The 26,872-nt window shown below is 42.0% G+C and overlaps 1 protein-coding gene across 3 annotated transcripts in view; it reads left to right on the forward strand.

Annotated features, from left to right (window-relative positions):
* The window catches only part of SMAD9 (SMAD family member 9), a 42,569-nt gene extending 15,969 nt beyond the window's left edge, over nucleotides 1–26,600 (forward strand). For 2 of the 3 annotated variants that reach the window (XM_064504918.1, XM_026098311.2), the window contains exons 3-7: nucleotides 5,829–6,086; nucleotides 9,162–9,299; nucleotides 10,867–11,088; nucleotides 15,477–15,733; nucleotides 18,687–26,600. In XM_064504918.1, the coding sequence (XP_064360988.1) occupies nucleotides 5,829–6,086; nucleotides 9,162–9,299; nucleotides 10,867–11,088; nucleotides 15,477–15,733; nucleotides 18,687–18,830 (1,019 nt within the window). In that variant the 3' untranslated portion in view covers nucleotides 18,831–26,600. The remainder of the gene's footprint in view (nucleotides 1–5,828; nucleotides 6,087–9,161; nucleotides 9,300–10,866; nucleotides 11,089–15,476; nucleotides 15,734–18,686) is intronic. The other variant, XM_064504919.1, reaches the window with a different exon arrangement.
* Nucleotides 26,601–26,872: the final 272 nt, after the last annotated feature.

Raw genomic sequence — 26,872 nt, forward strand, 5'->3', positions numbered from 1 at the left:
CTGATGATCCTCTTTAGACTAGACGTGGTCCGCAATGACAACTCATGCCCTAATTGAAAAGTCATTTAATTGGACTGTGTCAATGAAACAGCTGAACAGTTGTTATAAAATTATAGTGATCAGTATTGACTTCCATAGGGATCTTAGAAAGCAGGGCTGGCAGAGATCTTGAGTGGTCATCCTATTCCCCTCTATCCCTACTCCCAAAACAAAACAAATTACCTGGTACACTCCTGACAGATGTTTTTCTAATGAGGTCTAAAAATCCTTGGTGATAGAGTCTCCAAAGCCTCCCCAGGCAAACAAATCTATTGCTTTGCTATCGTTACAGTTCAGAAAGATTTCTAGTGTCTAACCTAGCTTTCCCTTGCTGCCAAAAATCACAGTAATTTAATTTCCTAATGGGTACAGTTGATAAGTGTATACTTATTATTCTGTGATTACTCTTTGTCTGGCATGAACTTTACTCTGAGGTGACATTAGGATCAGATAAGTGAACTGTGGGATGTTTCTTTTCACATAGATGAAATAAGGGAAAGACATTTGTTAACATCTGTTAAACAACAGGGACGGTTCCCCTCCCTCGTAGTTCTGCTGCAGTGGAGCTGTCATTTTGAAATTGTATCTGAACTGCTGTAAACATTGTCACAACTAAAATTTTACAGCTGCAGTGAGTGGTGCATGTTGTCAACAGTTTTCACTGCAAGAGCTGGTCTCCTGGCTTGCTAAAATAAACTCCTCAAGAATCTAAGAAAAGATGCTCATAAAATATCCCATTTTGTGTATCTTTCTCTTTGAAAGCTGTAGCCTTTAGTGTCTTCTCATTTCTTCTGGTGTAACTCCAGTGTAGTTAATGGAGTCTCCTCAGTGTGGTAGCCGACAGCACTGCAAAGCACTGTTTTAAATCCAGGTCTTCTGATGTGCTCGGTGCCTGATAACAAATGCTAGTTCTGGGATAATCCAGCAGCTGCTAAATGACTTCCAAAGCTTGTTGTTAGTCTGTGGAGAAGGCTGGCTACATCTATGCTAGTAAAGGAAACAGAGCCAAGGTGGAGGCCTGCTGAGCTGTTAGTATGCTCCCTGCTGTGGCTTTGACCCATGCAGACTAGCATTCCCCCAGACAATGCTCAGGGTGCAGAGGTTAGCCCACTCAAGGGACTGTGGGCATTTTGGATGTGACCACCTTGTTTGGAAGGGAAAAGAGAGTGCGGCTGCATGGATGCAGGCTATGCTGTGCCCGTTCACCACGGGACCCAGGAATTGTTCTTGGGCTGTTATATTCACCAGTGCTGATGTTCTCACTGGGACAGTTAGAAGCCGCTGCTCACAAGGGAGTCACCTCCTTACGGAAGATGAGGTGCTGCAAGAAGTACAACCTAATCAGATCTGCTGGAGCAGCAACTGGAGAGAGAGCCTAGACCACTGCAAGTGGCAGCAGTGCAGCTCTGGGCCAAAGGCAGTTAGATAGTGCTGGGAAGAAATGGTGGTGAAGTAACAGAAGAAATGGGAGTAAGGAGAAAGTGATAGCAGTGAGGTTACTGCAGAAATGGGTGGGAGCAACTGATCTAGGTGCCAGTCCTTTTAAGCAACCATCCTGTTGTAACTACTGGAAACCCTCTATATCTAGGCTCTTGGTGATCTTAGGCTTATGTGAGATTCTCTGAATCTTAGCCTCTGAAGCTAAGGAGTCTACCCATTGAAGTTACTCAGCAGCACATTTCTTTGTAATCCAGAGGCCTGCGTTATTTTCATACAAATGTCCGTCATTTTTGGCTCACTTTCCTTTCCATCACTGTAGTCTGTCTTGCTGAGTCAACCACTCTGTGATCAGATCCGTTAACTTTTATTCAAACGAATGAGTTGTGTCGAAGACAGAAGGATGTAGCTTTCAGTGTTGCTACCGGCATCCCCAGTAGAGCTCTTCTTTCCAGGCCTGCTGAGCAACAGATGCCATTTAAAAAAAGCACAGCAAATATTTCCTCTGTTTTGTGTAACATCCCACTACAGATAGGGGTTAGTCTACCTAGTCTGAAGGAGATAGACATGATGGTTAGGCTTTGCTTTCCCCCCTCCCCATTCTAGAGAGCAAGTCAGATGTCTGAATGGTTCATTGTCAACAGAAGCTGCAGTTTCAGAAAATGTAAAAGCTGTCTAAGCGTTTACCCTATTATTTTTAAATGAGATCATTCATTTGTAGATAATGGAAGTTCTAATGTGCACTGTTGCTGTAGACAGCAGGAGCCTAAGTGAACTTTTGACTTAGACTAAATGATTGCTCTTGTCAAGCCTGAGTGGGAGGAAGAAGTGGTAATTTCCCAGCTGGAAGACCACCTGATGATCTTACTATAGACAATGTGTATGATGTTTATGAATGGTTATGGATACAGAGAACAGGTGGATCTCACCAGAGGGTCAGCCTCCTAGGGCAGTAAACTCCTCAGAGAGGGGTTGATGTATCAGAAATAGCAGTGGATGTTGTACCTGGAATAAAATGATGGAGCAGATGGTTTGCTTGCTGGCACATGAGGTCACAGGCTCAGAAAGCACGGGCACAGCCAGATTTCCAGCAAGAACTACTGCAGCTGAAGACCATAGGAGAGAGCCTAGTGCGGGAAAGGTAGTAGCAGGACTTGGGACATGACCATATTTGTCTTCAGTTGAGGAAAAATCATCAGCAGAGGCATGCAGAGAAGGAAGGATCCATCCCTAGTTATAGATGCAGACTAGCAGGTATAAGAAAGTGCCCCACTGAATGGAGACAGTGCAGATAAATTAAGAGTGCAGATCGGCCCTGATGCACTCGGTCAGTGTTTCAGTTTCATGCCTCTGGTCACGCTTCCTTCAGCATGGTTGAGGCTTAGAGAGTGACATCTGTTACCAAAAGAGCAAGGAGAACAAGGCCGTCTGGGGATTTTTTAGCCACCAACAGCAAAATCTCCAAATTCCTCTCCTCCACAGAGGCTTTAGCCCTCTAGGCATCCACAGAGCAGTCAGTGGAAAGATTGAGTGAGGTGGCAAAAATGGTACAACAGAGCAGAAATTAAGAGTATCCTGGATAGAGCTGGGAATGAGTTCAAGACATTGCAAAGCCTGAAAATTCCTCTTGCTGACTCAATCAGGGTGAGTCAAAGACTTTCCCTGGCAAGTGCTGTTCACACATCCAAATTCTCAGCTTTCATTTAAAAAAAGGATTTGTGTTGAGTTCTCATAGGGCTAAAGAAAGCTTCTTCAATGTGAATGGTACACACAACGATTGGTGCCAGCCTCCCAACCCTGCACAGCATTGCTGTAGCACAGCTGTCCCTTGCTCAGTACCTCTGCTCACTGCTGGGTGCACAGAGATCACTGCTTTCCCATTTTCCAGGACTGCTGGTCAGAAACCTCTGGATAGCAGCGAACCTGGCAAAAATCATACCATTTTCATGCTGCATTGGTGGAAAACTCCAGAAGGGGCAGCAGCCTGCAGCCTGGAGCTGCTTACAGGAGTATGGGATGGGCGGGATTCAGCTGACCAAAAACATATCTGCAGTGTAATCACTTTTGTGGTGGTACTGGCCTTCTCCCAAAGTAGAGCAGATGAACTGAGCACTAAGAGAGTCTTGTTTCTCTCCACTGGCTGTAAGGAGAGCTTAGAGGGATCAGGTAATGCAGCTCAGATGTGAATGCCTGCATTGCCGGTATGAGTCCTACCTGGGGAGTCTAGGAAATCCAGAAACCTAAGGAAGAGGTAAAAAGCAAAAATACTTTCCTCCACTGAAGAGCTTCAGAAGGTGGCTAAACAATTGTCATCCCATAGGTAGGGGAATATCAGAGGCTGAAGGGAAGAAAGTAGGTTTTCAGAGTACCAGCGCTGTGCTGGCCAGAATCTAATTAGAAATGCAGCAGGCCAGAGAAGGGTCTACATGTAGTCTCTTAACAGGAATCCCAGTGCCTGCATTTCTGGGCAGATAATAACATAATTTTTACAGTGGATCCCCTGTCATCAGTCCAATCATTTGTATGTTTTTAGCACTTAGATATTCAGTCCTTAGGTGACTGGCAAATTCCCAAATGGTGTATTCCAGTGCCTTGGCAGGAGAGTGGTTTAAGCACTGCCCTAGCTGCAGCATAGTGCCACAACAAGCTGGAAGCTATAAACATGTCATTTATACCAGGCACTCTTCTGCCGCCTGATCAAAGCTGCCCCTGCTCTGAGTAGTTGGTGTGCAGTGATGTCCAAGGAGAATGTATTCAGGGTATTCCTACAGCCTCTTCTCGTGCACATGTTTTGCATTATCTATATATTTGCATTATAGCAATTATTCCAGTCTTTTATTATGCTGGATAAATGAGAGTTCACTGTAATTAAAAGGTATTCCCTAGCCTACCTAAGAAGTATTAGCCTTACCTAGACAGAGCTTTGGGGTCCAAACAATATGTTAAAACACGTTCAAACAACATGTTCCTGTCAGCATTTATAACCAAGAATGCCCATTGCTGTTTGTTTCCATGAGCTGGTAAAGACACTGAAAGATTACATGCTGCTGAGTTTTAGGCCAAAGCAACTCTCGACACTAAGTCAATCTGTATAAGCCTGTTGAATTGTTCTGATGTTGAGACGACTCATCCTTGTCACAATAACCCAGCTTGCCTCCTTATCTTCTCTTGAGGTTTTTAGATCTCTCTGCTAACAAGCAGGGATTCATTTCCCCTACTTCTGTTTAAGGCTTTAACTAAGACACTTAGGTGCTTAATTATCCTCTTCTCTATAGCTAGTAAAGAAATCTTGGAGTACAAGAATTGCCCATCGTAGGTGCTGTTCTCTCCCTAAGGACTACAGAGGGCTCCAGCCAAGGCCTGAAGTTGAAATCCCATATTCAGAAATATTTAGCAAGCCTCTTTGTGTTCTAACCGATGGGCTACATCTTTTAGATAATTCACCTAATAAACTTTTCTAAAATATTTTGACTCTGATTCTGCTGTTGCTCCTGTTACATCAGAATCCAAAAGTTTTCAGGTCAGCTTTGGGTTCTTCAATGCAGTAATGCAGTTACAGCCATGACAATATGAGATATACATGAAGAGTTTGTGAGGAGGGAAAATATCTTCCATTAGACCAACTTTTACAGGGTTGAATTTGCATTTCAGTTTTCTGACCTGCATTTTTCATGTCTTGACTACCAAGCATTGACATTTGTCTCCTCATGCTAGATCTTTTTTAACTATATTGCAAGAGCTAAATGTATATTGCTGTAATATTTGAATTGCCATTTACATTTCCTTTTAAAGATTCCGCTGTCTGGTTGGCAGTATTTTCAGGCACCTGAAAACCTTTTAAATCTGGTGTGTAGCTTCTGGTCTATGTTTCCTTTTGCCCATCTGTAAAATGCTGGTAGTAAAATAATGCAGTGTACTTGCTGAGCACTGTTAATTATAATTAAACTTGGCTCTGAATTTGACAAAACCTAATCATAATATTTAGCAACCCCTGAATTTTTCAGCCTTTCAGGAGAAGGAATAAGTAATTTTGAGGGAGAAAAATGTGCCACTTGCATTTCTGTAATATGGCTATGTGTGCATACTGTACCTGTAAATTATATGGTACCTAGCCCAAGTCAGGAGCGAGTTCCTTTTTTGCATATGGAACTGCTGCAACTGGCTGCAGAACTGGAAAAAAAAGCCAAAGAACCAGATTCTTACTGTGGGACAGATTTGTTGCACTTCAATGAGTAGTATATAGAGAAAAATATTTAGATAGTGCAGAATAAATCTCTGCCTTACTTACAGAGCAATGTATTTGCACGAGTGCAGTTGTAACCATATTTCTTCCATTCTGTTTTTCCTTTCAGTGCTACCTCCTGTGCTAGTGCCAAGGCACAGTGAGTTTAACCCTCACCTCAGCCTGCTGGCCAAATTCAGAAACACTTCTCTCCACAGCGAGCCACTGATGCCGCACAATGCCACCTACCCTGACTCTTTCCAGCATCCTCCGTGCACCCCTTTTCCATCCTCACCCAGTCACATGTTCTCCCAGTCACCTAACAGCATCAGCTATCCCAATTCACCAGGAAGCTCCTCTGGACCAGGAAGCCCCTATCAGCTCACAGGTAAGAAGTTTCCAGACGTGCCCCTGAGGCAGTAGAGGTGCTTGCAAGGGCCTGGGGTCAGGAGCAATTCTGTGTACTCCCTACAGGCTGTAGCTGTGCACTGAAGTGTTGGACAGGATGGACTTGGAATGAGGTTTCTTGCCTCTGTTTCTTTGTATTGTCTGCCAGTCTTTCTGATGGATACTCAGTGGACTAAAAGCCATAGTCATACCACTCCTGCAAGTGTCTGAATGAGCTCTCGTGATTGCTATAAGGAGAAAATTCAGGACAGCAGCAGATGAACCAGGCCACCTTCTGTCCAGACCTGTCCATCCAAGCTTCTGATACAATCCACAGAAAAGGATATTTGCAGCACCTACATTAGGCACCTCTAATGGAGGTAGTCAGAGCAGGGACCTTTAGAAGCTCCATCAAGAGAGACAGGCAAAAATGGTGAAATCAGTATGCAGAAATATTTGTTAATGTATAATGACCCCCCTGACTGTAGAAACTTCAGGAAATTAAGGTGTTTTCCAATCTGGCCGAACACTCAGTGGAGTCACCAGGCAAATTCCTGTGCCTTCAGAGCGTGTTTTGTCAGCTCCACAGTTCCAGGCTCGGCAGGGTTAACTCACTCAGATTGTTTGTACTGTGAACTCCTTACTTGGTAGTGTTCTGGTTACCTAAGAATTTAACTATGCTATTGTTATTAAATACACCAAGAAGGTGTCATGCAACACAACTGAGGGTTATCTTTAATGTGAAAACTCACTTCTGCACTTTGTTGCAACTCCAAAGTAATCCCAGTGATCTCAGCTCTTTTACAATGATGAATGCAGATCAGAATCTTGTAGCTTAATGTTTTAATATTTCAACTATAAAGCATTTAAATTCATATCCTCAATGTCTATTTTGGTTTTAAATGCAGGAAAGATTTATTTTTACATGATATTTGTAGTACTTGAACTTCCTTTTAAGCTGGACATTTTCAACATAGCATAATGTTTTTCCTTCCCTGTCCACTTACTGAATTTTTGTTCATTTCTACTCTAGGTCTGTAGTCAGATTAACCCATTTAGCAACATCCAAACACTCCAGCAAGTAGTAGGACTTATTTGTTTTCTCCCATCCTTCTCTCTCACCTCTGTGTAACTGAGCTCAATTCAGTAGAGCTCGTCCTGACAGGTAAATCAGGTGCATTCCAAGCTATATGACTGTGACTCCTGTATTTACCTGAACTTGGGACCTTGCAAAGCCACTTGAAAATGAAAGTGGCTCAACCTGAGCTTCAGTGAATCAAAGCATACTGAATGCTGATGAGCACAATTTGCCTGTGTAACAACCAGGGATGGCTGACTATCTAATGCAACAGTCAGGAGTTACTTCAGGAACTCCAAGTGGGATTGGTGTGACCAAATATAGATGTCAACAATGTAAATTTCTACATGTGTTTTAATTGTCTACACTGTCTTTATAATCAGAGGAGAAAAACAGGCATTCTTAGAACAATATTCATTTCATCTTAAGGTGTATGTCTAAAGTAGCTGAGATGCACCATGCCTGGAAGTGCCTATTTTTCTTTAATGAGTATAAGGAGAGCTTATGGTGACTAGCTTAGGTGTAGACATCACAGATACATGTATAACCATATTATAATCCTTTCTGTAACTTTTATTTTCTTCCACTGCTTCTTTATTTTTTTTTATCATTCTGACTTGTTGCATTTTCTGTGGAAGGGTTATATCTTCCATATGCTAGGAGCATCATTTAGTGGGATTCCCAAATCCTGGACACAGCTTAAATAGAATTAATAATGTTCCAGTGCAATACTTGGAAGATTCAATAGTCATCTTATGAGACAGTCCACATTTATCCACTCTGGGTGAAGTGGCTCTGTTTTGGGGGTCAGCCAACAAACAACATACACAAGAGGGAATTTCAGCCTGGACCTAAGTTAAACCCTGGTCTTCTTGAATAGACCCTTAGTCCTGCAGACTTATATATGACTGCAAGTTATCCACACGCTTGTTGAGTTTCTGTTTAAGTGAGTAAAGCTGCATACTTTTAGTGCTTGTGCAGGGAATGCCTGAGTTTTCTAATATGAAAATGAAGTCCCTTCTTTTCTGGCTTTTCTGGCTTTTCTAAAGCCTCCTGTCTTTCTTGTGAATCCCCACTACAGAGAACCACCTTCCTTTTTATAGCTTACTGTGCTATAAAAGAAACAAATCAGGAGCTGGGCAGGCTGTGAGCTGATACTTTTTCTTCATATTTTTCCACCATATCTATTTCTCTTTGATGGGAACACTGAAAAAATCAGAAGAGAGCTGGCCCTCCCTTGCTAGACAGAGGTAAAAAAGAAAAATCTGGAGGGAATTTTGCTAAATCTCACTTCAGACTATAAAGGTTCTCTGTAGGCTTTCTTTACAGCCTGTGAAGAAAGAGCTCTCTCCCAGAGGAGCAATTAAAGTTAGCTTCTGCTCTTAAATCATCCTCTGCAAGATTTTTCCATTAAGTTTGGAACTGAAGGATCAACCTGCCTTACTTCCTTAGTGTAAAAACTCATGTTACTGGATCACTTGGCAGTATTATCACTAGTTGGCTAGTAATTATCGCTAGGGAAGCGCCTCTTCTCTGTCTCTTGGAATTCACAACAGTTATGCACACCTTGGTCACCTGTATGCTCAGTTGTCGTAATTCATTCCTGATTGGTTCTGTGGCTTTCATTTGCTCTTAAGGACAAAGTATGAAGCCTTCTGAATCCTACCTGTCCCCTCTACTTCAAGGCCTTCTTGACCAATCTAGACCTGAGGCACTGCTGTGATCCATTGTCCCTCCCTCTTTCAGGTGTACTGAGTCCAACGTGACTGCCTTTCCTTTCCATTCTTCCTGAACACAAAATGGTCTTAATCTGGGGATTGAAGGGGGGACAAATTCACATTTGTACTCTGTTTCAGATCCTTCTCTAGCTAAACAATGCTGAGGGAGTGTTGCATATTTGCCAAGAAGAGGTAGGGAGAATTTACCAAATTATTGATTTTGGTGTCTTTTCTTTCTTTTCTTTCTTTCTTTCTTTTTTCCTTTCCTTCTTTCTGATAGTGGAAACTCCACCCCCACCTTACCATGCAAGAGAAACTTCAGGAATCCAAAATGGGCGGTCAATGGATGCAATAGCTGAAAGTCAACTAGTGCTGTCTTTGCCCCATGGAGGTAAATCTGCCGATGGAGAAACTGAAAGTAAATAACTATTTGTACTATCTTTGAAAGAGAATTCGTTAAGCAAAAATTATCATTTAAATGTCCAGTGATCTGTAGCAATACGTTTCAGACCTATTTTTTAAGGCTAAGGCTGTGTACTAGACCCATCAGTTGGCTAGCAGAATAGGATGATTTAAGAATTCAGTGACTTAAGTGGGGAGTTAGAGAGTTTAGACCCTACTTGCATGCATTAGCTACTAGAGTTAGAAAACTAATAATTAAAGCAACCACTATTTTCTAGGTTGTAAAGACAAAGATATCAAATCAAGGATGGGGAGGCTATATAATGCAAAAGACCACTGTCAATATCAGAAATTATTTCTTTATCAACTTCAGTTCTGGGTTTCATGCACTTTAAAGCTTTATGTTTAGAAGCTTTCTTATTTCCAAATTTGTTTTAATGTTACATTACTGGCTGGCTAGAATATAAAAGGACATGTTGTAGTGAAGCACAATGAGATCTTCACAGAAGGCCAAACTCTTTGTCCTCATATAAGCATGCTTTAGGGAGAGATGGCATGGATGGCCAGAACAGAAGGGACTGGGACTGATCACCGCACACACATATGCACAGTAAAAAATAATGCTAGCCTTCTGAAACAGTGATGAGCATCTATGTATCACAGAACTGGAGAAGGAAGCTGAGGATAAAGGTGCTAATAACAGATGGATACACAGAATGGCCAGATAATAAGTAGTTTTCAGGCACCAATATTTTTAAATAAATAGCACAGAGACTTTAATCTCTTTACCACCTTTTACCATCCCTGATCACTGGCCTAGTGAATCTTAGTTGGAAGTTTATTAGAGGTTACTCATAGAGGTGCTCTGGTGGCAGGGGGTCTCACATGTCTGTGGTAGGCAGGCAAGATAAGGTTTCCTACTAATTCCTGTAGGACAGATGAGGCTCAGAGATTCTGTTATGTTATTGGGTCTTTCTTTCTTTGTCTTTGAGTTAGAAAACCTGGGCAGGGGTAGTTCCGAAAGAAATGGCCTTGCTGACATTTGCTGACATTGCTGTCTACAGTCCCACATGGAAGCAGAAAGCCCAGAAGCATGCAAAAACTGGGGGGAGGGAGGGGAGTGATTGATTCCTTCTGAACTTCAGCATTTGGTATCAGGCTGAAGGCTTGGCTCAGTTTTGACTTGCTTTGAGCCCATCTGTCATCCCTAGCTCCTTCTGGTGTGCAGAGCAGATGTATCCCTTACTATTTTCAGTGTAGTGATTGGGCTCTAGTTCAGCAAAGAATGTCAGCATGTGCTTAATTTAATGCATTAGAGTTATCACTTTTAAGAACAAGTGGGACTCCTTAGAGGCTTAAAGTTAAGCTGATGCACCAGTCTTTTGTGCATTTGGGGCTCCAGTCATAAAATAAAGAAGAGGCAGAAGCTGCTGTCAAGATAAAGCCTGACAGAAGTGACTTTTAGATGAAGATCCCAAGGGAGGGGTGAGGAAGGGAGGGAGGAAAGGAGACAGAGGCAGAGAACGATTGTTTAAAAAAGTATTACTGAGACGTAAGCAGCTGATTAATTTTATTTCCTACAGACTTTCGCCCTGTTTGCTATGAGGAACCCCAGCATTGGTGCTCAGTTGCCTACTATGAACTCAACAATCGGGTAGGGGAGACTTTCCAGGCTTCCTCTCGAAGTATCCTTATAGATGGATTTACAGACCCCTCAAATAACAGAAACAGGTTCTGCCTAGGCCTGCTCTCAAATGTAAACCGCAACTCTACTATAGAAAACACCAGGAGACACATAGGAAAAGGTAAGAGGAAATCCCTCCTTCTTGCGAATATTCAGAGCTTGAAAGAAGTGTGCATTACATTTAATAGATCTAGCCAATTTGTCAGATGTGCATGTCTTAAAACCAAAGCTCTGAGATTACTTCTGAAATAGAAGAAAAGCAGCTGATTCTCTTCTGACTGGATAAGAATCAGCAGAGTAGCTTCTTACAAAAGCTATTTACTTGGCAAGTGAAGAGAAAAATGTTGTTTATAGTTGTGTGTTCTAATTTAGCAGTATGTATTTTCATTTTATTTATTAGGGCTTCTGGCAACTGGGAATATTGCCATTGAAATGTCACTAAAAGGATAATTGCTGGTGCCTCAGGGCTGGTTCTCCTACCACCAAATAACAAAGGGAGATGGATGAAACACTTAATAGTTGAGTTATTTAGCTGAAGATCTCTACAAGAGTTGCTTTTGTAGCTTTTTTGCCCTAGCAACTTAAGAAAATCAGTCCAATCTGATTCTCTGCCTCATCAGCTTCTAGCTGGTAAAGCTAAACCTTGGATTCTCCTTCAAGCAGTTCTTCTTGTATGTTCCACATCTGATTTACAGGCACTGTGCACACAGGATCATATGCTACTGGCAACAAGCAGAGACCACTCCTGAATATACATGGCTGCACACACTCCATCCCAGCTCACTAAGGCTGCATAGGCCTCGATATTCTCCCAGAACTCTGTACTGTTCATGGCAGAGAGTCAGAATCCGTGAACTGGCCACTTCTCTGTGCAGATGAAGTGTTGCCTATTCTGGTATATCCAGTCTAGACTCATTATCTTGCCAAAGCAAGCCTCGCACCAGTAGCTGCCTGGGAATGGATTTCCCACTGGGCTAATTAACTCTAATTGTTCCACTCCTATTATCTTGTCAACCTCACCTTATTTCCCAGGCCTAGGGCAGTATTTTAATTGGCTCTTGATAGTCTAGTGTTGAATGACTGAATATGAGGAAGGTCTGAGGCAAATGTGACATATTTTTTACAAACAACAGTGAACTTGAAGGCTAGTGCAGGAGATGCTGCACTTAGCTCTTGCCTTGTTCTCCAGGAGAACACCTCTGGTACAAATGTACTGTGTGAAGTGAGTGTGATGCTACAAGGGTCTGTCATAGTAGTTTGTTGTGAGCAGTGGAAATGAGTTATCCATCTAGTCCTGACTTATGCAGAAAATAAGGCAAAGTTTCCCTATCAGTGTTTGCTCTTGGAGGAGTGTAGATCAAAGCTGAGCCCAGCCTCCATTAAATGAGAAAAAATATCAGTCAAAGTTGTCATCTGAGGACGTTATATCCTGTAAATTTCTGCCCCCCAAATGAAAGAAGCAGAACAGGAAGAAATGAGGTACATGCTAATGGCCCTCATCCATTCAAATCTGAAGATTTGCCTTCATTGATTAAAAGCCCTTTTAAGTCTTACGCTAGGAATCTGCCCAAGGGAAGGGAGCAGGTTGCCCAGAGAGGAGCTTAGAATATCTGAGATTCTTAATTTTACTGCTCTTCCCTGTTTATGCAAATCCTGAAAAAACATGTTCAAGTGGAATAGAAATGGCACCAGTACAGGCCTGCAGAAGAGAGCAGAGCAGCTCCAAAACTGTGTAGTTCAAAGGCATGCTGGACAGATGAAAGCTACTGAAATGGATACAATTGTCACATGTTAACAGGGGGAAAAAAGAGTGAGTAAATAAGATTAGCTCAGTAGGATAAGGATATGCGATTGAATTGTCATCTAGTGTATCAGCGTGAAATGGTTTCCTGGAAATACCACATCAAAGCTAAAAACAATCCAGAACACAATGCAACTTCTACTAGCAATTGGACCTGTTTCAGCAGTCAGACTTCAAGGACAAAAAGGGGACTTCTGATCAGAGTGTCAAAAAGATGAGGAAACTTGGAGACTGCTGAATCTCCAAATTCTCTAGATAGTGATGAAATCCCATTAAAACATATGGACCCTTGATTTGATCTTCTACAAATATTCAGCTGCTTGGTTTCCTTGACAGTGTTAGTCTTCAGTGAATGAATAGCAGAAGACTGGAAACACACACAGTGACATTTCACTGCTGCTGCTTTTAAAAAGTCCACAAGGAAAAGAAAATTGTAACCTGTGCTTTCAGAAGTGACTTTGGTGCTTTTCATATTGTAGTACACAGTTTGCGTAACACCTTTGAAAGCTTTCAGTTTTTTTCAGAAGTTGGGTTCTCAATATGTTCTGAAAATCGAGCACCTTAAAGCTTCTCACTTTAGCACCCTAAATCACTAGTCAAATCTGTAGATTTGAAATGTGGCAAATATTTATGTCCTTATTCTTCTCTTCCTACCCTGTGTTCTCACTTAACCTGCTTATTTCAGGAATTAATAGGGACTCCATCAAGGTCACCTAGGATGACTTAACTTTTATAGTGTATTTTCCTTCCCTTTTATCCCCCTTTTGCAAAAGGAAAAGGAGACGCAGGTCAAGTAATAGCAGTCACAATGTGAAACACCATGTAACTATCTGGAGCAGTTGTACTGCTGCTGACAACTGGTCTAATTGAGCTGTAGTTTCACCCATGTTCCCAGTGCAATACAAGCTTGGGCTGTGAGCCACACCCCCCTGTCACTCCAACCTAATGTGAGATCTCGTGGGTGCACAGAAGTAAAAGTCAAGTGATGGCTTGAAGACAGACTTTAAGGTTCTTGTCCGAGTCATTCTGGAAGTCTATGCGAGAGCATATTTTTCCCAGATCCCTTTCCCACTCAACCTGCCTTTCCCCAAGCCTTTCCTGCTTCTTTTGAGAGGCTGGTTTTGTTTCAAGGATATGCTGCTGCCCCTTGCTGTCATGACCACAGAGGCATGAGCAGAGACTGGGAAAATGTAGGCAGTCTTTTTTTCTATGAAAGACAGCAGGAAAAAAACAAATTAACACTGAACTATTAAAGCATATTTATCACTAGGTTTGTAGGCAGTCCACTTAGACTCTGTGAATGTGTGCATTTATGTGTAAGGCTTTGAGCTCTGTACCTGGGAATAAAGAGGAGGATTTTTTTTATTATTATTTATTGGTGGTTTGTATGAGAACAAAGAACTGAAGTCTTCCACCTCTCTTGACCACGGGAGGGGTTCATCTCACCTGACTCTAACCATGGAAAGGTTAAATGTGGAGGCATCGTCAGAGGATGACACGCCCCCCCTTCAGGGTTTGGTTTCATGCTCACTTCTAATCAGTCTAAATCCCCATTCCCACTCTTGCACCGATGAAAATTTCACTGCAAATATATTAGTTTTCTTTTGATTCAGCTCCCTTATCTGGGTGGCTGCCTGGCCCTCAAGCATTGCTGCCTTCATGAGCTCAGGTGTAGAAAGAAGCAGCAGGGGCAGGAAAAGGGAGCTTTTTCAGCACCAGCACAGACAGATCAGATTAAGCTGACAGTAAGCCTGAACTCTATGGTAGATGGAATGAACCATCTGGTGGCAGCACCTCCTGTCATCTATCAGCTAGAGAAGGAGTCTACACACTTAGCTTACACTAGACCTCTAATTTTAAGGTTGCTGAATTTAGCTGAGATAAATCCCTCACCGATTTATGTACATTTTTGTGGAAGCAGTCATCCAAAGGGGAATCTGAGTCCTTGAATGGATAGAAGTGCTTCTATCTTTATTTCTCCAAGGCATGGTAAAAATAGGAGAGTTAGTGTTAGTAAGTCACTCAGACAATGAAAGGTCCACAAGAAAATCAGTCATTTTCTTGTTAAATGTTGCTTTGAACAGGATCTGGTAAGTAACTCAGGATCATGCAAATACAAATACATGGTTCTGATGTGGATAAAACAAAATACAGAAAAGCTGTTTTTAAGTGCACACCAGACCATGTTTGAACTGCATGAGATAGGATCCTGTATTAAGAAATAGCGTGCAATGAGTTGGGTCTTGGTCAAAGTGTATATGCTCAACAAGGAAAACAGATTTGGATGTGTAATGCATAACAGATTTGCCAGTTATGTGACAGTTTTGATCCTGCTTTGTATATGTTTCACATATGTTTGACATATATGTGTATGTGTGTGTGTGTCAAAAAGTGCCATGCTGGTGTATTAAAAAAGTAAGTCAACCTTCACTGAGAAACAAAGCAGAATATTGCGTGCCAAGACTTTTTTTTCCTATGCCAAGACTTTGAAATAACACTTTTGACAATTTGCTCTTAGTGTTTGTGGGTCCATTTTGTAGATTTGTGGATATACACAAATTTTACTGTCCTTTAAAAGGCAAGGTACAGGCACTGAATGCCTGGAATGATCCTGAACTTGTATGTGCGCACAAGTAAAATAGTCAAAGAATTGCATAAAGCATGTGAACAATGGAGTAGTAGTACCTATTTTTTTTTCCTTTTTTGAGGTGTTCATCTTTACTACGTTGGCGGAGAGGTTTATGCTGAATGTGTGAGTGACAGCAGCATTTTTGTGCAGAGCCGCAATTGTAACTATCAGCATGGTTTCCACCCAGCCACTGTCTGCAAGATCCCCAGTGGCTGCAGCCTCAAGATCTTCAACAACCAGCTTTTTGCCCAGCTGCTTGCCCAGTCGGTCCATCATGGTTTTGAAGTGGTGTATGAGCTGACCAAGATGTGTACTATTCGAATGAGCTTTGTTAAAGTAAGGATGTTTTGTCTTCTCTTGCATTTCTGAAAAGGTGAATCTTGTCACTTGCTAACTTTGGTGCAAAACTAGACTTTATCAAATCCCCCTGAAATGGGGATTTAGAAACCCAAGCTGCAAATAGCAGTTCAGACTGTCTGTTTTCCAGCATTGCGTTAAACTTTTAGGTGCTTAAAATTAGTAGATGCTTCTGTGGTCAACCTGGAAATTTCCTAAAGTCCAAAATTTAAGTATTCCATAGGCTCATATGGAAAACAAGCAGAGATTGAATGGTGATGTTTTCCCCACTGATTGCATAAAAAGTTCAGTTTAGATGGGCTTAGCATGTAATGTTGCAGCACATACCTTAGGCACTTTGTGAGTCATCATTGTTATTGGTTTGCAGTAGAGCTTGGTGCAGTCACAAATCTGAAAAGGATGTCCTTATGCCACTAGCCAATTTACAGCCTTAACATTACTATAGACTGGCATGTATGGGCCAGTCAAGAAACACCGGGTCCTCCTTCAGCCTACTGGGGATTGACGTTGTTTGCCACCTTTCTGCTCCTTGGCAAAAGATTGTTTTAATTGCTGTTGACATTCACACTGACCAGACCCACTGCCAGAAAGGGTCCTTACACACAGAATACAAAACTCAAAAGAACCACTGACCTTCTGTTATTTGAAAGAGGCAGTAGGCCACCAAAGCTATTACTGTTTCCATGGTTTGACCCTTTGCAGTCTGACTGCTGGGTGTGCAATGTATCAGTCTTTGTGGGAATTTCTTAAATCTTCTGAATGCCCTTCTCTCCAGAAGGACATTTCTTGACTCCTTTTAGAACTAACAAGGTACTTTTAGTATCTTTGGTGTCATCTAAGAGAATGGTGAGTATTTCAAGATTGCTTACTCTACAAATGCCCTAGACTCTGACTTCCTACAGTGCTGCTGGAGAGAGTTAGACAGCAATATTTAGCCTGCATACTAGAGAAGTTGCATCGTTAGAAGCACCCTAGTCCTGCTTAGGTACTGTAAGAAGTGGCTTTAGTGTGGCCTTTTGTCTTGCAGATTTGGTTTTATACAAATGACTGAATCAAGCTGACTGAATTCACATCTAAGATACTACAAAACGGCTTAAGGCTCAAGCCCAGTTCCCCTGTATCTTGCAAAGAGAAAGAGTTGAGACCCAGGCACCTTTCTGGTTCTGACTCTTTCTAGCTGTCCTTGGGGACCCATTCTCTTAACTATCTGAGAGCATTAAGAATGCCCTGTAATTTTTCCCAGGAGTCCAAGCCAAAATCGCCTTACCCATATTGGTTTATTCTTGGGAAGGAACTGACATGTTCACATGCAAGCATTAGGGGAAAAAAGAACACAAGAAACCCAACAAACAGCATTTTCTTTAATGGAAGACATGAATGGGCATGTTGTTTGTAAAGGCAGTGTAGCCAGTTACGCAATATTTTCATTATCTCAGCAACTCAGGGGCAGTCTCTTTGATGTGTTATCTGCCTCCAAGCCCAGCATGGCAGCAAAAGTGGTAGGGTTGATGCACTAAGTAACACTACTGCTGTATTATCACTGTGCTTTGTTGAAACAGTGGCAGCCACTATAGTGCCGCAGGCACCAGAAGACCAATGCAAGAAGGAGGTATTTCAAACCCTTTCCCATGACCTTTGGAAAGGGGCTATGCAGATCTCACCTAGGTTCTTTCTTCCTAGCCTGTAAAAACCCTTTCCTGTACTCAGTTTTCCCCAGTTATTTCTCTCCCAAGGTGTGAGACCTGGTGGGGACAGGAGTGCCCCTGGGGTGCTGGGGTGTGCAGTGGAGAGGACAATGTTGCCCATCAGAGCCCCAGTATGTGCCACATACAACGAGTTCCCAGACACAGGGCAGTCCTGTGCTTCTCCCTGATTCTTGACTCCACACACCAGGTGCTGCTAATCCCTTGCAGACCACAGGGTGAGCTGAGCTTGAGACCCTCCCGCCTGCGCTGCGAATGCATGAGCTACCACTGGGGAGGCAGAGCAGGTAGGGACAGAGAGTCATGAGAAACTTGCCAGGACTGTGTCATTTTCTGGAGACAGGTTACAAGACAGAGGGCAGCAGGGTTATTGAAATCATCTCCCCCATGCCAGAAGGTTCATTTTGGACTCCTCCTGCGGTTATTGGTATCCTCTTCCCACCACAACACAGCTCTGCAAATTGTTATTTTACTCCCTTGTTAAGAGAGCTCCACCTCTGAGTTCTTTCCAGTCCCAGGGATCAAGGACCCTACCTCCAGCCTAGGGAAGGCCTTAATTTACAGGCCAAAGACATACGTAAGTCCTGCGCTCATGGCATTTTAGCAGTGGGGAGCTGCAGTTGGGGCATGAGGTGGCAACACAGGCAGCTGGGCTGAGGGAAGGCAGCTATCCGTGTTTTAGAGCTGCCAGCAGAGGGAGACGGCCAGCTATCAAAAGATGCTCACAATCTGACAAATGACTTGCTGTGATGACTGCTGACTTTTGCCTACACTTAACTCCTCATAATCGTGCATTTGCAACTTGTAATTGCTTTTCATCCACATTTTCCATCCTGCCAGTCACATGAGATGCACCATTTCCTTTGAGGCTTGTCCTTCTGGCCATGTATCTTCACTGCAGCTGAGCATTATCACCCTTTTTGAAGTTAGGAAATTTTCCAAGCTCAGAAACAGGCAATTCCACGCCATTTGCTCTCAGCACCTGGAAATGTTGCTGAGCATATTTAATTTACTAGTGTAGGTTCACCCTTAGTCTCCCTGATAACTATGATAACAATAAACTTAAAAAAGGGCAACATTTTGAGCAAAAATTCTCCTTAGGACAAAGCGTTAAATCTTGGTAACTTGGATGATAGGCTACCTGGAGTAGTGTTAGGCCATCAGCACTGGTGTTGTGATTTAACGTTTTTTTAAAAGACTCACTCTTTGGTCCTTTGATATTTTTGTAGGGCTGGGGAGCAGAGTATCATCGCCAAGATGTTACAAGCACGCCCTGCTGGATTGAGATCCATCTTCATGGACCATTGCAATGGCTGGACAAGGTGCTGACACAGATGGGCTCACCTCATAACCCCATCTCCTCAGTCTCTTAAGAGTCATCTCTTGAACTCCCTTAGGATGGATGCTATTGCAGGCAGTGGCTTATAGAATTTCCAGTGAACAGAAGCTTCTATATGTAGATGTATGTAGATGTAAATATATCTATACATAGTCTACTCTCCTATTTTTTTTTCATGCTATGTTTTGTGGTTTCTAGCTGCTCTGATGCCAGTACAATATGTTTAGAAATTCAGGTATAGCATATCTGTTCTCTAGTACAAAATAAGCCAAATTCCTGCAAAAGTGTTGAACATTTCTTATGAGCATCTTCATTTGCCAGCCAAGCCAGTAAAAGGTGAGAATTCTCAGCCCTTCTGTGCAGATTCAGCAACCTGGCTGTAGCTGTTCCTAGTAGGTGAAATTCACCCCTCTGCAGGCAACCAAAGTCAGATCCCTGCACCACATATCCATTTTACATCCTAATTTCAGGTCTAAAAGAGAACCGTAAGTGATGCACAAGACTTACGGATAGAGATGACTTTTATCCAGTGAACTGAAGGACTAAACAGCAATTCCAGTCTGTCTCCCTACTGCAAAGCATGATGGGATAACAGATCCTCTGAGGAGCTGAGACACTCCTGTCTCCCATAGGATTTGGCAGGAGGAGAGAGCCCTCAGGATGGATTCAGCACTGGAGCCTTATCAGAGCATTCTGGACAAATCCAAGTAGTCTGATACTGTTGACACAGTAGTGTATGGTACTGCTGCACTGAAATACAACAAGCTCCTAAAAAAAAGAAAATTTGAAATATATACATGTATGTTTAAAAATTAACTTCCAGTGCTTTTTTGCAAAGTACATTCATACTTGCATATGTATTTGGCATGTAAAATGAATCCTATCCATTATACAGTATTGATGTAGTTTGTTTTAAAGTTAGGACTATCTGTAGTTAGACTACTGTGCTGATATCAAGGGTACGTCTAAAAGGGACTTGAGCTGTGATTCAGAAAAGGGAAATGAAGTGTGCATTGAAGAACTGAATAATTAGTTCATCATCTATCCTGGGAGAGTCTCTGTATTGAGAACAGGGCAGAACAAGGAGCCCCACGCTCACAAGATTGAAGCAGAAGGAGGTCGGAATCAGTCTCATCAATGCCTTGAGCTGTGCCACTTCTCAGGATCTGAGTGCAACACTTGGGTTTGACACAGAGGGGTTCCCAGCCAGTCACTTTGTACATCCTCATGGATGGTTTCTCATCTTAGTTAGATTTCATCATTTACAGTGTCTTTGCCTCGCATATATAGGATGGTGAGGCAGTGTAAGCCACAAACAAGTGAAGAATGAACTGGTGCACAAAACCTTTTAAAAAGCTCCTTGTCTGTGGTCCTTCAGTAATCAGGAGAGCCTGTTGCCCTTACTCTCAGCCGCAGAGCCAACCTTACAAAATGCTGTTCACCTGATAACCTTTTCTGAGGGGGCAGGTGAAACACCATTATATGTTGATGGTCTCCATTACCTTGCTGAAAGAGGAGGATTATTTCTCTCCAGGAACAGCAGGCCATCTAAAATTGTTTTGCTTTAAGGGCCAGAAAGAATGACAGTTTCTCAAATCTCACTCTTTCTTAGAACACACAAGAAGTATACCTAGAAAAGAATATTTTAGAGAATTTTCTTTTCTTTTCTCCTCACGCAATACCTGGTGCTACACATTTTACTGTATAATTACAAGAGGATACTTGAAATCTTCAGGTACATCATATATACAAACCAAATACAACATTCATTGGAAAGACTTTTCATATCTTTTAGAAGCTTCGTAATACCTGTTATGAGGTAGCAATTACAAATAGAAAGAAGAATCAGTAAACTAGCAGGGATACTTCCCTTGAATGCACCTTCAACTGCCTCTACCATTGTTAGGGCACAGAATGATAGATGATCAGTAAGTTATAGCAGTGATAGAAAATTTTATAGGAAATGTGTATACATGAGGAGCCCTATTCTGTCACCATTTGACGTCAGCAGTATCACGGTGGGATAGGAAAGGCTTTACAGCCTCCTGCAGCAGTGAAATCGGGTAATAATGTTACACAGAAATTCCAGACATGCCATTTACTGCTTAGCAGACTTAAGGGATATTGGTTTGGAAACACATTTTCCTCAGCTCCCTCAGTGTCACCTTACTGAGGTGTTGCTAATGTGGTGGGGGGGGTTTTTGTAGAATGTTGGCTGTGCACTTACTTCAGCAATTTCTCGTGTGCTTTCCATATTACTTTTCCCTTTTCTTTCTTGGTAGCTGAGGACAGAGAAAACTAACTTCCTCTATCCAGGATCTAGTCTGCCCTTTATCCTAGACTCTTCGTTGCCTTCTAGGCTTCAGCTAAGAAACAGAAACTGAAACCTCCTTCCCTCCTACTATAGAAAGGAGCTTAGGGGTTGGTTTTAGACATTTCCAATATTTTCATCTTCTTCATGGAGAGCAAGGGTGCACCAGCTCTTTGGCAATTCTAGAACTCAGTTTCCTGTTGTTGCTACAGAGGAAAATGGATAGTCAGTGAAGGGAAAGAGGTATTTCTAAGGCATCATTCATTTCATCATAAGGTAGATAATTGAAATAGGTCAAATATACTGCACTCTCAGCATGCTTCTGTCTTCTCATCAACTAGAAGGGGAACTCAGGGTCACTAGCTCAGATGTGGACTGCTACATTGGACATATTCAAAAATAGGTGAGATGAGTTCTAGGGGAGATGTAGTGGCTTTGACAGCCTGGCAATGATGCTTGCACAGTAAGTAAGTGTTGTTTAAATAGGAGATGATAGATTTCAGAACAGCTTTTCCTTTTCTGTATTTCTCCTCTTACGGTAATCCTCATACAAATAGCTCTTTTGGCTTAAACAACTCTATGCATGCATCTCATTAAAGATAGTCACCTTAGTTCCCCTTAAAAGTAAGTAAAGAGACAGGCGTTTCTGAAACATGATTATTCTGGCCTAGTGTGTGCGTTAGGATGAGATGAATCATTCAACTATTTGCTGAAAGTTGGATCAAAGCACCCGATTCTGGACAATCAAAGCCAACAGCCATCTTAGCGCTATTAACCTGTAAGAGGGCTGTCATCACTGTATGCACTACTTCCAGTTTTGGTGAGCTCTGTAGGCTTTAGTCCCAACCAGGCCAGCACCATTTTATGAGACATTGTGCAGACAGATACACAGGAACTGACAATTCCTTCCCAAGAGAAGGGAAGAGCTTACAGCGTTAGAGAGAAGTGATAACAGTGAATATAGTAGAAGTAGCTAGGAAGATGATCTCTGCCCACAACAAATGATAAAAAGTAAGGATAAAAAAGATTCATTTTCCTTTCTTTTTGAACAAAGTCTTTCTTACAAGCTCCTCTAGTATGTGAACTGAACTCAATTAAAAATTCAGTTTTCTCACTTTATAGTAAGGAATTTTGTATCTTACTGTAATGTCTCTCCATTTTAGGAGGACTTTCTGCTGAAGGGTCTTCATCAACCTATCAGCTTGTATTATATTTGAAGCCTTTAAATGCATTCATAAATACTCAAGCTTTTGAGATGGGCTTCCTGAGAGATTTAAAAATCAATTACAAGGATGCTACTTAGCTGAAGGCATTTTTTTCCTAATGTTTTTTGAGCCATCAGCAATTCAAACCTGCTTGAAGGTGTCTATGGAGAAATATCATGCATCAGCAGGCAGTGATGGGAGTTTGACCAGCCAGTGGCATAAAGCATATTTCATCTTGCTACTCAGATCATTTGTTTTCCTATTGAGCAGTCCAGAGAAGACTACTTAACTGCTGCCAGTTGTTCAGCAGCAGCAGTGTTAATGTGTCATTTGCATCGAGGTGACTGAAGCAAATCTGGCATACTGTGTGAAACCAGTCAGTGGTACTGTTGCTCTGACTGCTCAGTCCCATAATCTTATATTATAAAAGACAACGAGGTATGTTACAGCAATGACTGTAGCATTCTTGTCCGTGAGTGTTTTGCCTCCCCATCAAGCCCTTCCTCATGGACAACACCCCTAGCTACGCCTGGTGGTGTTTTTACCCACAGCATGTCCAGGCAGGCCTGTGCGCTCTGAAGGCAAAGGCTGAGCTGAGTTTTCACAAAAGAAGAAGGGCTCTACAGTGTACTTCCTATTTAGTAAAGCCACAAACATCTTTACTCCTCATGATTATTTCATGTTCTGCCTTGCTCAGTCTGAAGGATTATGTATCAGCAACATGAAGGGGAACTATGGCCCTAAGTAATATCAACTGGTATCAAGGAAATTCCTTCAGTGTCTCCAGCAGGTACTATATCAAGACTGCCAAGGCCCTGAGCAGCCCTCTCTAAGTGCTCCCTGCTTTGAATAGGGCATTAGACTAGATGCCTTCCAGACATCCCTTCCAACTTACTTACATTATTCTATGGTTCTACACAGAGATTCAATAATAACAGGTTGTCACAAGCAGGACCTGTCTCCTAGTAGAAACAGTTTCAGGCTGAAACATCAGCATCATCAGCTATTTCTACATGAGTTCAGTGCAGGGTAGAGTTACTAGATATTAGTGTTCTCTCAGTATAAAATCAGCAGTGTTAACATCTCTCACTGTAAACATCACCTCCACTGCCCAACTCCTAAAATGGAGAAAGTCAGGGGTTTGTGACTGTAACTTTGTCTAATCTGCCTTCCTGGCATGCAACACTCATCTTTTTGACTTTAAGTTCAAAAAGTCTCACTGGTGACTGAGGAGCTTTTAAACTCCCTGGATTCACAGAGGCAACTAAGGCAGAGACTCCATCTGCTTCTTCATTGGATAGAATGATATATAGAGAAGCTTGATCAAATTTAGTGGACTTTGAAGGGCCTCAAGCTAATTTTCTTGGCTCATTAGGGATGTCTCTGCTGCAGCTATAGCTTTCAAGAATGCTTGAGCATTTTATGATGGAAGCCAACACAGGAAAGAAACATTACATCCTATTTACTATTCACCTCTCCTCCCAACCCCCCATAACCTAGCTTAGTAAAACCAGAAACAGACACAATAACAAAAGATTGATGAGTCATAGGGTAAATTAATTAAATATAATTTTCAAAGCTGAGAAGTGCTGCCTAGAATATAGATTTGTACTATCAGTTAGAATGGAACTGAACATGACATGCTCTCTAAGCATAAGGAGAGGGCTCCTGGCTTTGGAGGACCTGGGAAGCAGGCTGCTACTTGAACATCTGGACCCAAGCCCTTCTGGGTGAGTGGAAATGCCACTGAAGGGGTTCAGAAGGTTTTATAGAGGGCTTACAGTTCACAGTTGTTTTTTGTAGCTACAGATGCACTGCAAGGGTGAAGGGATTGGGGGGTGGAGGCAGGGTGGTGTCGCATATGACTAGATATGCTCAGTGGTCAACCCTGGAAGTATCAAGGCGATATGTATTTAGGCAACCATTGCGCTCCCTGGAGCTTGTTACAGTCACACCTAAACAAATCTTCAAGACCTGTTTCAGGAACAGCTTGGAGTGCTGTGTGCCTTGATCTGGTGCTTCCTATTCACACTGCCTGGCTGGGTGTGCCAGCCACCTGATAAGCCATTAGGCATGTTAAGGCAAATGGTGTCCCATGGGATCCAGGGAGTAGGCTCTAGTTGCATCTGGGACTGTCTTGCAAGACGACTGTCTGCCTCTCCACAGGACTGATGCTGAGTTCAGCTTTGGGCATCCATTCAAGGGCAGTACAAGCATTTCCAGTGCATGCTCCCTAAATACAATTGCAGTTTGGCCAGCAACTGCATGACTAAAGGACATGGATTATATAGCGGCTACCTGGGAACTGCAAAAAAGCAACCCACTTCCTGCATAGGTGGGAGATCCTAGTGCTCTAATCAGATGGAATCAGCAGAAGTCCTCATAGCCCAAAAAATCTGGGTCTCTTACTTAGGGAATGACATTTATAACAAGAACTAAGAATGAAAAGTGTCCAATCCTGAGAGTCTGTAAGAGGTTAGACAACCATTAGTCAAGAATGAGCCTGGTAGAGTTGGTCCCATCTTTCAGTAGGGGGAGAGATTATATGAGTCTTTAAATCTGTGAACAAAATGCTTCTCAGCTTGGAGGCTTCATTGCAGTCACTGAGAGAGGGCTTCTTTCTGACCGCTGCCCCAGGAGTCATTCTCTCTGTACCCTTCTGCAAGGTATAGAAAGCCTGAGTGGGTAATAAGTCTTTGTTCAGCAGAGAGAAATTGCCTTGTGTCTCTAGTGCAGACAGACTCTTCTGCATGTCATGCACCAGCAAAAGATACAGCCTTTAGTTTGTATCAATTGTCTACTCACAGGAAGCTCCAAAGTGGCCAGGAGTGGCCAGGAGCATAATGCAACATCAGATCCTGTTACCTGCCCACGCTGGGGCCTCCCAAACAGCCTGCCAATGGCTTGCCTGAGGGTGCATTTTGGTATGTTGCCATACTGATGCCACACTCAGCTGCACCTGGGCCATGTTTGCAAACTCGGTGCCTGTACAGATAATGAATCTACTTTGCAGGCCATATCTCCAAATGCAAGGTAGACATAACCACTATGTCCTCCAGAGTCAGCTACTCTTCCATTATAGCCAATGTGAACATTTGCAGCTAATTGTGAACACTTTTTAGATCTTCAGTCATAGTGTTTTTATTATCCGTGGATGCTGCTATTTTATATTCCATGTTAGTCCTCAAATAATATTGCATATGAATAGCATAGGAAGAAATAGACCAAACAGTTAAATAATTTTAAATACAGACCTCGTGAGCAAAGAAAAGCTAGAAAAAACTTGGTAAAGTCTAACTAACCCCTTGCACTTTCACAATAGTGAGCACATCATCTGTTTCAAAGTGATTTTTTTTGATGCTACAGTGTGTTACGTCTTATTAATTCACAGTTATGTCCATGAGATGCTTTGCAAATGAGAGAGCAAGGGAACAAATATAATGATGAGCAGAGATAATGCACTTCTAGATAAATTTTCTTCATTTATTTGGGCAATTGGAGATCAGTTTTCAATTACTTTTAGTACTTTCTAAGTACAATTTAAATGTTCATGGCATATTTTCTGCAGATAATGAAGTGTTAGCAATTTAATCCCTCATTTCAGTACTGCCTGTGCAGTGGGATAACAAAGTGAAGAAACAGCCCTTTTTTGTGGGGATCAATGAAGCCATAATCTTGCAAGGACGTATGCATTCAAGGGGCCAAAATGGTGGATTTGAGCAAGAACTGCTTTTTTATGTTTAGTAGCTATCACAATCATCTGGTTGAGTGGAAAAAAAACCCACAAAGAGTACATAAAGATTTAATAGTATCACTTCTGCCTATTAACAACTCTGCCCTCTCATTTTCCATCACAATCAAGGCAAAACTTCTTCACCATCTGGAAGATGGAAGTAAGTATTATTCACAGTTACTGATATCCTGTAAAACAGTGTAGATCACTGTATAAATAATGCTGCTTGGACTCTTGCCTCTTGAGAATGAAAAATCTCAGCGACGTACTTAGTTTCAGGAGCCTGAGAGATCAGGGCAGCTCCAGAGTAGTCAATCCCATGCCCTCTCATATCAAGAAAAATATAGCAACTGCTTTTCAAGTGGACATTTTCACAAACATTCCGCCTGTTGCATCTGATTTGAGGCATCCGGAAGTCAATATATTTAATCTGATGTTTGAACGATACACTTTTTAACACACTCCATTTTCTTTGGCTGGAATTAATCTATTGTAAAAGGGATTATTCATGTCTTGTGTTTTACTGTTAATAAAGTTATTTCTGATTTGAGAAAACTCTTTTCCTTGTTCCCGCCTCCTTTTTCTCTTTGAAAGAGGTTGGCCTTGGAAAGCTCTAGGTCGCAGTCTGACTCCTAATGATTTTGGGAACAAGAGCATTTAGAAAGTCTTTATTCATACAAATAAGTCTTATGCAAGAGGAATCAGAGGTTTCACTCAGTAAGGGTCACAGGATGAGACAACATTTCCAGAGGAATGGGATGGTAAACACTATAAAATGGATTGAAAATTATAGTGACATAAAATCTGCATGTTATAAATACTTTATA

This window comes from Dromaius novaehollandiae, chromosome 1 (genome assembly GCF_036370855.1).
Source record: "Dromaius novaehollandiae isolate bDroNov1 chromosome 1, bDroNov1.hap1, whole genome shotgun sequence".
Taxonomy (NCBI): domain Eukaryota; kingdom Metazoa; phylum Chordata; class Aves; order Casuariiformes; family Dromaiidae; genus Dromaius; species Dromaius novaehollandiae.